The sequence below is a fragment of the Pinus tabuliformis genome, chromosome 2_2, assembly GCF_031772625.1.
Source record: "Pinus tabuliformis cultivar Carrire ecotype Pingquan chromosome 2_2, CPIR1, whole genome shotgun sequence".
Classification (NCBI taxonomy): domain Eukaryota; kingdom Viridiplantae; phylum Streptophyta; class Pinopsida; order Pinales; family Pinaceae; genus Pinus; species Pinus tabuliformis.
In genome coordinates, this window is record NC_142300.1 from 1,170,959,972 (window position 1) to 1,170,971,670 (window position 11,699).

Genomic DNA, 11,699 nt, shown 5'->3' on the forward strand with positions numbered 1-11,699 from the left:
GAGAATTCAGACACAGGAACTAGCCATGGGTTTGAAGGTCAGCGATGTGAAGTTTGTTTGGGTTTTTTTGACACCATATGACTCTGGATCGAAGGCGTTCTCATCGACCATGGATTTCCTCCGCTGGGGCTTCTATGATCATCTGGTGGAGAAGATGCAGGGGTTTATTATTCTGCGGTGAGTGCATCAATTGAGCATTCTGGCACACTTACCAGTGATGGATTTATCTCCCATTATGGATGGGGCATTGTGCTAGAGATGATGATGATGGGTTTTCCCTTGATCACCTGGTTAGTGGCTCTTCGCAGAGCAACACTTCAACTCTAAATTTGTGGTCGAAGAGGCCAAATCATGAAACTTCATTTTTAAATCCAGATCCAAATGATCAATTCAACTTTTGGCCGCCATACCATTCTTATTTCTTTTGTCTTAAATTTTTTATTAAAACAATTAAAATAATTAAAACAATTTTATTTTTTAATTTAAAATAATTAAAATAAAAATATTTGTGTTTAGGCAAGATTTATTTTATGTAATAGTGGGTGTACCGGGAAAATGAAAAATGAAAAAAAAAACCTTTTATAACTAATTATTTAGTAAATCAATCGGGAATGGTGAAATTTTTTATTTTATTTTCCATGTTCTCTAACTTTTTAACAAAAGTAGCTGTATCGCATATAGATCAAATTTGATATAAAAAACAGTGATAATTAATTGAATATGATTTTATAATACAAAATCTCTTTACCTCTCCTTCCCATCTTAAAAAATCTCTAAATCTATTAAATATATTTATTATATTTTCTATAAACACATTATTAAAATTTATAAAAAGTGATCCATTACACTGCCATCATTTCAAAAATAAAAAATAAAAATAAATCCACGACAATGATATTACTCAAAATAGGTATTACATTTAATATTACATCAGGCTTAACTTTAGTGCTAAATATTATTTTCTGAACCCGTCAATTCTACCCCTAAATTACTCAAGCCATGTGCATTCCCACACCTAATTTACTCAATCATGTAATAGCATAAACTCTGTTACATCTGTTTTATTACTCTCTTACATCTCTCATAATTTCAATATCAAGGATGACATAAGGTAGGTCTCTTTGCTTACATTAGGCATCATTGTTATAATTTCATGAAGAGACTGAATGGGCTACTCATTGGAATAATCTTAGGAAGAGCCTGAATGCGCTACTGAAATCTGACATCGACTCAACTTTTATACGAGCATAATTCATAGTTTATTACAGCAATACTATGTATTTAGTCTTTTTCGATTTCATTGAATCTCCTTCATTAAATCAGAACAAGTTAACCAGAAGTCGACGATGCTTTGGCAGCAATCTCCTCGACAAATTCTTGGATATTTGTGTCTGAAGACCCGCCTTCCATCATCGCTGCACTCGCTAGTGTCTTCCACCGTAAAGCGTTCATCCTTAGTTCAATGCCACGCTCACTTTCCATGACCGTCCTGATACCTTTCTCCACTTCGTCCTTCCCAACCAGTCCATCTACTGATCGTTTACTCAATCTCAATCCTGTCTTCCATTTCTCTGCAATGAATAGAGAATCAGTTATCTGATCGCTCCATTGGGGAACCGCTAACATGGGAACTCCCAAGCTGAGCCCTTCTAGCGTCGAATTCCACCCACAGTGTGTCATAAATGCACCCACAGATGCATGAGAAAGGACTTCCAGCTGAGGACACCATGGAACGACGAGTCCTTGTTCGGAGATTTCGTCCTGGAAACCCTCCGGCAAGTTTTCGTCCCTCTGACTCTGCCCTTTTGAACAGGATTGACGAATAACCCATATAAAGGAATACCCACTGGCCTTCAACCCAAGAGCTAACTCATGATTTTGTTCTTTCGAAAGAACCGCAAGGCTTCCAAAAGAAACGTACACAACGCTTGCGGGTTGTTTAGTATTCAGCCAATCCATGCAGTTTACCGTTTCCCACATATGTGGAACGGAGTCTGTGTCTCGTGGACTTAGTCCGTCCAAGAAAGCAGAGGGTATGAGGGGACCAACAGCGCGGATGGGAGCTGCCGTTTTCATTGAATTTATTTCTTCCGATTCCAGTTCGTTAAATGAATTTCCAAGAACCCATGTCGCCTGTGGCAGAGACATAAATTGATCGGCTACGACCCGCAGTACACTCGCGTCGAGACTTGAAGCTGGTTGTAGAATGGATGGCATATCAGAGAGAGTCAGCGGCGGAAGTCCCGGTATTTCTATTCCACCCGTTGCCTTTTGTGTTTCTTCCAACTGGGCAGCTGAAAAGAGGAAGAGCATCAAGTTAGAAATAGAAGTAATGACACCACGATGAAAAAGTATAGATTTCGATGCGATTTTTTTAATATAAAACTTACCCAGTTTTCCATGGACAAAATGGTGATAGATGGAATAAACTGCACAAGATTGCGTCCAGAAAAACGCCGAAGGAATCTTAAATTTCTTCGCAACCTCCGGAACCCATGCAAGAAAAGAGTCATGAACGATGCAAGAAATCTTGGGGCCTCGAGCATTGACACTCTCTATTAGATTTGCCAACGTCACTCCTCCTGTCTTGTCTAGCATCTCCGTTAAAATCACCAAGTCGTTCCTTTCAGAATCCGAAGTTAGTCCGTCTGGGATTGTCTCAAACCGAACTTCCTCGGACTTCTTTGAGGCACCGGGTGTTGCTCCTTGCGCTTTTAACATCCGCTTGTGGTTTGCCTCAGTTATCACAAAGGTGACCCCGACATTTCTAGAGACCAGACGTTTGGCAAACTGCAGCATTGGATTGATATGGCCTTGCCCTGGAAAGGGCACCACCATAACGTGAAGTTGACTCTTCTCGGCCCCTTCCAAAAACCCCATTCTCCTAAACTCCAACGACTAACAACGAAAAGTTACTAAAATTACTGCCTTTTTCTGAAGCTCTGGACTCTTCTCAGTAAGCTTGCCTGATGCTCCTCCCCTGGAGCTGATTTATTTCAATGCTTCCTCATTTTAATAATATGTGGTCTCTTTCACAGAAAACAATTAAAAAACAAACAGTGATGTCCCCACACTCTAGGTAGTGAGGTCACGGCTTACTCTATGCGTACTACTGTATGAGACGCACTGAATAAAATTGCGAAATGGTCTACTTAAATCAATAACCAATTTCTCGTCGAACAAAAAAATCAAACTACGACTACAATGTCTTCCTAACAGTCTTCAACTTCACCTAACAGTCTGTCGAAATAGAGCTACATAATACAAGGAAAGGGAAAACGCTTGCCTACATGTATTGTCGTGTAGTAGCAGAAGTCTGCCCCATTCCCTTAAGGACAAAAATGATGTTGAGTCGATCTTCACGCCGATATCTTCATACGATTCGTTGGACGATAAGTTTCGGGAAAATGTGCATAGAGAAGCCGTGACCATAAAATGCACTATAATGATTTGTCTACCGTACAATTGCATAAATTAGTATATTATAGGTATGGCTTTAGACGAAAGCAACGTGTATCAATGAGTCTATCCCGCTTTAATTTACTTCATAGTTTTTGTTTGTTTTTGTAAGGTAAGTATTCTTATTTAAAATAAAGTTAAGTTAACAGGGGAGGTGACATTAAAGAAACAAGATTGCATAGCTAGCTGTCCTTGTTGCTTAGTTCAATTATTGAATTTGGAAATGTATGAATTAACTATTGTATTTGAACAGGGGCTATTTTTTAGATATTTTTGCATAGTTTAAGTATCCTTAAATTAAGAGAGAGATTTTTCCGCGAAAATCACATGGAAAATCATTTGTCTACGCGTTTCGAACCAACAAGTGTGGTTCATCGTCAGGACAAGTTGAAGAAACAGATCCAGCTAAGCAAGTTAAATAGGCAGAACAGAGACTCCTGAGCGACGGCTAGTTTGACTCAACGACCAGGGTCAAAAATATTTTAGGACCAAAATATAAATTGAAGTTTCTTTGTTTTACATAAGTTTAATAAAAATTATTAGAAATTAGTTAAATAAAGGACCCTAAAAACAATATAAATATAAACTAATATTATTTAAAATACTATTAAAATTAGGAATAATAATAAATAGATGAATAAAAGAATTAACAAAGGTCAAAAAAGGGGGGGGGGAGTTAGTTAGGAAAAATAGTTAAAAATATTCAAAATAAAACAAGTAAATAGATAAATGAACAATAAATTGGAAATTAAAAATTAAAAACTAGTTGTAGCGAAAAACATAAAAATAATAATAATAATAATAAAATAGTAAATAAAATAATAAAAATAATAAAAAACAAATCAACACAAAGGACCTAAAAGACTATAAACACTATAAATAAATAAACTAGTTGTAGCGAAAAACATAAAAATAATAATAATAATAAAATAGTAAATAAAATAATAAAAATAATAAAAACAAATCAACACAAAGGACCTAAAAGACTATAAATACTATAAAAATTATCGAAAAAGTTAATGGAAGAAAACCAACGAGGTTGGAAAAAATAAGACAAAAATGGTAATCATGAAACGAATAAATAATAAGAATAAAATAAAAAGGTTAGTTAGAAAAATAAGTTAAAAAGACTTTAGAAAATAAATTAATAGAACAAATAAATAGATAAAACAAGTGAATAGATAAATAAAACAAGTAAATAGATAAATGAAAAAGCCAGGTTAAGACGAGGATAGGTTAGTTCGGAATTTATTTAAAATATTAAAATAAAACAAATAAATAGATAATGGAAAATTAAAATCGAAATGAAAAAATAAATAAATAAACTAGTTATTGCGAAAAACATAATAAAATAATAATAATAATAAAATAGTAGATGAAATGATAAAAATCAAATCAACACAAAGGACCTAAAAGCCTATAAATATTATAAAAATTAACGGAGAAAACCAACCAGATTGGAAAAATAAGGACATAATAGGAACAAAATAAAGGTTAGTTAGAAAAATAATTTAAAAAGGCTTAGAAAATAAAATGACCGAACGAATAAAAATTAAAATAAAGACCAAAGAAAAAGTCTAAAAATATAAGAGGGAGGTTAGTTAAAAAGTAATAACAGAACAAATAAATAATGAGAGTTGGTTCACGAGACCTCACGATAGGTATTCGTTTCTATTTCTTAGGTTATGGTTCTAACTTTCCTAAATCTATCATTGCTATATAATGTGTGATGTACATGGACAATGTAAAGCATTCTGCAGAGCTAGACTCTCCTCGTTCAGAGTCTCTTTCATAACGCTGACCAATGGCTATCTTTTTATTAATTCAAACATCACTTTTTAACATGGTATGAGAGCTACAGGGCTGAGAAAACCTGTACGCTGAGTGAAGGATTTGCCAGGTGCGATTGAGGCGAAATTGTCGCATGGTTTGAGGGAAAAATTACGTCGATCCCACTGGGGAGACTTCTGCGTGTTTTTATTTTGCCGATCGTCGCGAATCTCTGTTGTACAATTGCGTCGATCATCGCAAATCCGTGGTACTAAATCACGCCGACTGTGCAAACAAAGGGGGTTGCGTCCTGGCGGTGGCTGCCAAGAGAAGGCTACATGAAGGCCGTCTAACATTTGACTCAAGCAAGGCCGTGGCAATCCATCGTGGCTGTGTGGAGAAAGGTCATGGTAAAGGCCGTGGTAACAAATCAATGAATTGTCGTGGTGAAAGCGCACAGTGTGGTGGAGACTTGCCCGAAGGCCGGGTGGAGAGGGCGCGTAAACTGCAAGGAATCACCCAGTACTAGAGGCTATTGAAAATACCAGAAATCAGACTCGCAGAGATCAGCGATTTCTGTCTTTGACATAGATCTCGGGTAGATCTAACATTTTTTTTTTTTCTATCAGTTTTTTTTTTAAATCGTCAAGATGAATAATCAAATGATTGAAGTATACTTGAATGAGCATAACAAGCTCGATGGCTCCAATTATGCGAATTGGAAATTCAAGATGTAGACTCTGCTAGAAGTGTAGAGTGCTTGGACGATTGCAAATGGGGATGAGCAGAAGCCAGCAGCTGGATCAGCATCGATCCCAGATTGGGAGAATTGAGAAGGTAAAGCAAGGATGTTGCTGAAGATGTTAGTGAAAGACTACATCATACCACATATCAGAGAATGTAAATCAGCAAGTGAAATTTGGGGAATATTGAAGGATTTGTATGAGATCAGGAATACAAATTGTCTTATGTTGCTGAAGAGCAAGATCTTATCCCTGAAGATGGAGGAAAATGAAACAATTCCTTCCTTCATAGCGAGGATCAAAGATCTGAAGAACAAATTGGTAGACATTGGTGATACAATTGCAGATACGGATCTAGTAACCATTACCATGAATGGAGTGACCGATGACTACCAAATGTTTATCACCGGGATAAATGCGAGAGAGAAGATCCCAAAGTTTGAAGAACTGACAGGAATATTGATGCAAGAAGAAGAAAGAAGATCGACTTTGAAGCCCCAGAGTGTTGATCTTGCGTTGATGGTGAAAAAGAACTTCTTCAAAGGAAAAGGAAATCCGCAACAACAAAATGAAGGAAACTCATAGAAAAGACCAAATCAGACTCAAGGTATGCATCCGAATAGAAACAACTTTTAAATTAAATGTTTTTGTTGCGGAAAACTTCGTCATATCGCTAGGGAGTGCAAGAAAAAGATATATCATGAACAACAGCAGAAGCAGAAACAACATGTGAGTCATCTCACAAATGATAATCATGAGCAGACTTTTAGATTGTTCATGGCAGACTTTGATGAGAATGTTGATGCAGACATCTGGTATGTAGATTCGGGAGCATCAACACATATGATGGGGAAGAAGCAATGGTTCAAAGATTTTAAAGAAATCAACGACAGAGCACAAATCTACCTAGGTGATGATAGAAGTCATGAGATCAAAGGGTGTTGAAAAATTTCTGTCATTTTACCTAATGTACTGTAAGAAAAATTCATAATGTCATGTATGTGCCCGGTGTAACAAAGAACTTGATTTTTATATCCATGATTATAGATCAAGATCTCAAAGTTGAATTTTTTAAGTCTAACTGTTATATTAAAGATCTGTTAGATGGCATGAAGACTATTACTACAGGAATTCGAACAGGAGGTCTGCGCTAACCCTTGTTTCATGTAATAAATTTCCTTTTTATGCTTTTCTCTCTAATTTACTTGGTTCTAGTTCATCCTCCTTGTGTCCCTAAGTGTGTCTTGGTCTCTCATAAGCCTTCATGTTCTTTGCTTTTGGTTTTTAGTTCATTTGATAAAAAAATATTTAGATTTTGCATTGTTCTTGTCATTAGGTCATTAGCAAACTCATTGCTTGATCATTGGATTTCTTGAAGGAATTGGTGTTTCAGTCATCATTCTGAATAGTTTCCTTTATCAATGATTAGGAAAATATCTTAGTTTTCACCTGAAAATTAAGTGGAATTGAAAAGAAAAATCTTATGCATCATGCATATCATCTAGGGTTTTGTAAGTGAAATTGTAATTAGGAACAATTGCATTAGGGGAATTTCTTAACAATATTGTCATATGCATCTTGTATGTTCCATAGTCTTTGTTCTCTTCCCTCCCATACATATATTTTCATTGAAAAGAAAAGTTTTATTTCATCATGCTAGCTTGCATTTTAGAATATTCAGGTGAAATTCTGGGTGAGCCTTGAAAACCAAAACGTAATTCAAGATAAACTTTAAAATTTATTAAAGTAATCTTAAGGAGAATTTGTAACATTAACACAAACATCTAGAGCCCTAGGCTAGATACGTGTTCTAACGTCTATAAACATAGAATTTATCGCTTTTTGTGAGTGTTGCATTCCAGAGGTGATATCCAATTCCATGTACATAAGTGTATCATATCATTCTCCACATACCTCAGAGTATATTGGATGCTTCTCCACGCATGAAAAGTATATGGGAACACTCTCATTGTAAAGTTACACATTAGACAACACTAACATGGACTTCAATTCCACGTACCATCGAGTATATTTTGGAAGTCCACCATCGGTTGGTATCCTCACCATAGGTAACCGAGTGGGCCACCTTATACACTATGATACACCGAACACAACATTTAGGGAGATTTCCTACCCATACTACAATTATTGGTTCTCCAATATTGTATATCGCAATTCACAGTTGCTTGGTAAATCTATGATGCCTAGTTTATCCTCTTTGAATTATTTTTTGTGCTAATTGTTAAAATTTATTAACCCAATTTGGAATAAGAAAACCCTACCCTTTGTCATTTACGTAGAATGAAAAATAAGAATCCTTTTTCACTTGAGGAAACTCATGGTTGTCTTTAGAAGCATAAGAAAATGCAGACTACTGAATCTAGTACTTCAAGAGCTATAAATTTTGGTCCTCCATTTGAGATAGATCCACCAGAATCATCTTTTCCTATGAGTACAGAGCCCAAGATTACCTAACCATTGGTTGGTGAATTCGACACATTCAAAACCGAGGCACCTGAAATCTCATTACTTGAGGTACCTCAGTTATCTTCACCTATCATTTTATGACCATCCTGTTCTCTTCCATTGTCTAAGGCACAACCCTAAACTATATATCTTGGACTCAATGGTCAATTACTTCCACCTGGTCTTGTGAGTATTGAAGACATTCCACATGAAGAGCCTCACCCCTCCTCTCCTATTTGAGTAGGGACTCATTTTTATCAGGGTCATCCTTTTCCTTCTCCTCATACTCCATCTCAACCTCCTTTGTCTAGTTATTTTCATTTCAACTCGCCTTTCAGTTTTCCTTGACTATATTATTTGGGACAATTAACCATGACTAAATATTCTATAGTCTCTCAGCCTCTATCTAGTACCATGACTGAGACAACCCAAGTTGCAACATCATCCATGTTTGTAACATCACCAGACACATTTGTATGGTGGCTCGTCTGTCCCAACTAGTTAGAAATATTTGTCTTGTACCTTCTCTGGTGCAGCATCTAGTCCATGGATCTATCTAATGTCATCTACATAAGGAATTCCATTTGGAACATCTTTAATCATTGTTACATAGTCTTCTCCTCTTCCTCCAGCCACACCTACATTTCGCCAGTAGATTGGTCCTTATATTAGTGGGTACTGACACCTACAACAACCCAGTCCACCTCCTATTGGGAACCCTCCTCTAAGGGGGAAATTTCCTTTGTATTATCCTCCTCTTTCCGCAAGGGGAAACCTATTGTAGGGAAATTTCCATCTCCTCAAGTTAGTTCTCAGCCTCATATGAGTCCTCCACATTCGGGAATGGTTATTAATGTTTGGAAACCTACCATGCCTATACAACCTGGTTTGATTGTGGATTCATCTTTAGTTTCTCAACCTATTCCACCTACATCTCAAATTCTTGTTCAACGACTTATATCTCCACTCATTCAAATTCAAATGAATGTGATCCAACCTTTATATGATGTACCTCTAACGCAACAAATTCCACCAGTATCTAGCGCATCTCGAGCCATGTATACCCAACCTTTTCAAGGTGACTTCCAATAAAAACAATTTGGACAGGCCATTCCTCAAACTCAAATGGGTCAAAATGTATATGATATGGCACAAGCACAACCTAACCAACCTTACGCTGGGATGATGCAAAATCCCACAGGGAAATAATGTCCAACGTATTAAGGTATCTTTCAAATGCCTTATGGTCATAAAGTCCAAACTAAGTCGTTTCAACCTTTACAAGGTTATTGTTACACTGAACAACATGGTTATGTGTATACTGGTTATCAAAATCCTCCCTATCCCAGGACACAGGTACATATTTCTCAAGCTATCGTATCTTATCCAAGGTATCCTCCACCGAGGCTGAACAGGTAGTTACCATTTGTAGCAACTCTGGATTTCCCAGATTTGACCACGCTCACCGATTACTATATTTCCCATTATCCTTGGTGGTCAGTTATTCTTACGAAGTTTCCTAGTGATATTCCTAAATTCAATGGAAATCTTGGAGAACACCCATCCACGCACATTGTTGTAGCTCGTTTTCACTAGATCATATATGTGAAAGAGGAAAATCGTATATTTCAATATATATATATATATATATATATATATATATATATATATATATATATATATATATATATATATATATATATATATATATATATATATATATATATATATATATATATATATATATATATATATATAATTAAAATCAAAAGTTTATTTAGGATGAGATTTTGTTTTTGAAAAATAAAAGGTCGGTTAATGTTAAACTGAGATGATGCAAAATTAATTAAGGATGTGCTTGTTGGGGCCCTGGAGGGATTCAAAGGAATGAAAGGTTAAATGTTGTTCATGTTTTTCATGTCGCTTCAACAGGGATGTTTGGCCTTCACCACAGAGGAAACCCGACATCATAAATTGCGCAAAGGATGTGGATAGGGGTGCCCCCATAAAAAATCAGCGGCAAACAATTGACTCTAGATCAACAACCAAGATCTGGAGTAGGACCACCCAAATACTGTCCCACTTACCACCATTGGTGCTCCCATGAATGGTAGAGGGTTACCACCAAGGGTCTGCGGCAAGCAAGCATGACTGTTTTTCACCATCGACACATCACCGCCACATCATCCCATCCTACCACATCATCCATGTCACATCATACAAATTACCACTGCCACGTCACTCTATACGCCCGTCAGCCCCACATTTAATATCGCACTTTTCTCATTTTCCTGTAAAATCATGTTTTCTACTCGTAAAACTTACATTATTTATTTTGTTTTTGCGCATTTGTAAGAATGTCCACATCTTCCAGCTTATCACACTTGGATTCCAACATCAGCCATCAGTATTCAGTTACTTATACAATGTGTTCTTCCACTGAGTTCTTTAAAAAGGTCAAAGAAAGTTTCCATAACTAGCTTTGCAACCCATATTCCCCTCATGGACACAGAAAGGGATATCTTTGACCTGGTTTTCTCCCTAAATTTGATGGAACTCCACTAGAACGTTCTAGCAGGCTAAATTTATTCTTCTTTATACACTGTATTGGTCAAATTATGCCTTTTCTTGACCATAATTCCCAAAACATACATTTACCCTAAGTTTATCACTTGGTTGGTTTCTTCGTTGTATCTCCAAAAATGTTTTGTAATGAAAGAAGTAGGAGAAAATATCTTTAAGGTATCTACCATACTAATTCAAGAACATCTAGGTCTTCTCTCTTTAGAACTTTGAACTTCATCTATAGAAGACACCCTATTAACAAAATTTCAAAATTTTTCTGTAAGAGGCTATTCACAATTTTCATTTTATCTTTTGCTATTAGGACAAGTTTTATCTACTGAACCAACTCATCTTCCCCTAGAAACTTTTAATGAGCATGTTAATCCATATTTACGAATAATTGCTAAGGTTTTGGTAAGGGGTGGTACTTCTGTGGTCGACCGTGATGTGCTAGGGATGTTCAATTTAATCATGCAACTTGAAACTATTCTTGATATTCCAATTTTCTGGGAAGTTTTAATAAACTCTCATTTGTCAAATTTGAATCTCACTGGTTGTTTTAGGTTTCCATCACTAGTGTTTTAGTTGTTTCTTTATGTTCATGTGGAAATATTTATGCATTTAGGCCTGAACATAATGGATGTCCATTAAAGAAAACAATCAATAGTAATCTGGATAGATATTGTAAGAAGTATC

At 36.1% G+C, this 11,699-nt stretch overlaps 1 protein-coding gene across 1 annotated transcript; it reads right to left on the reverse strand.

Annotated features, from left to right (window-relative positions):
* Positions 1-924: 924 nt before the first annotated feature.
* LOC149197620 (UDP-glycosyltransferase 74E1-like) lies at positions 925-2,981 on the reverse strand. Its single transcript, XM_089403949.1, has 2 exons — positions 2,391-2,981; positions 925-2,294 (listed from the first exon to the last, which is right to left on the reverse strand). The coding sequence occupies exons 1-2, from the start codon at positions 2,878-2,880 to the stop codon at positions 1,330-1,332; spliced, it is 1,455 nt and encodes a 484-aa protein (XP_089260075.1). The 5' UTR covers positions 2,881-2,981; the 3' UTR covers positions 925-1,329.
* Between the last annotated feature and the right edge of the window lie 8,718 nt (positions 2,982-11,699).

Coding starts and splice junctions, on each gene's coding strand:
- LOC149197620 (XM_089403949.1), bottom strand. CDS start 2,880: ATGGGGTTTTTGGAAGGGGCCGAGAAGAGTCAACTTCACGTTATGGTG. Junction 2,295..2,390: donor TTTTGTCCATGGAAAACTGG/GTAAGTTTTATA, acceptor TCCTCTTTTCAG/CTGCCCAGTTGGAAGAAACA.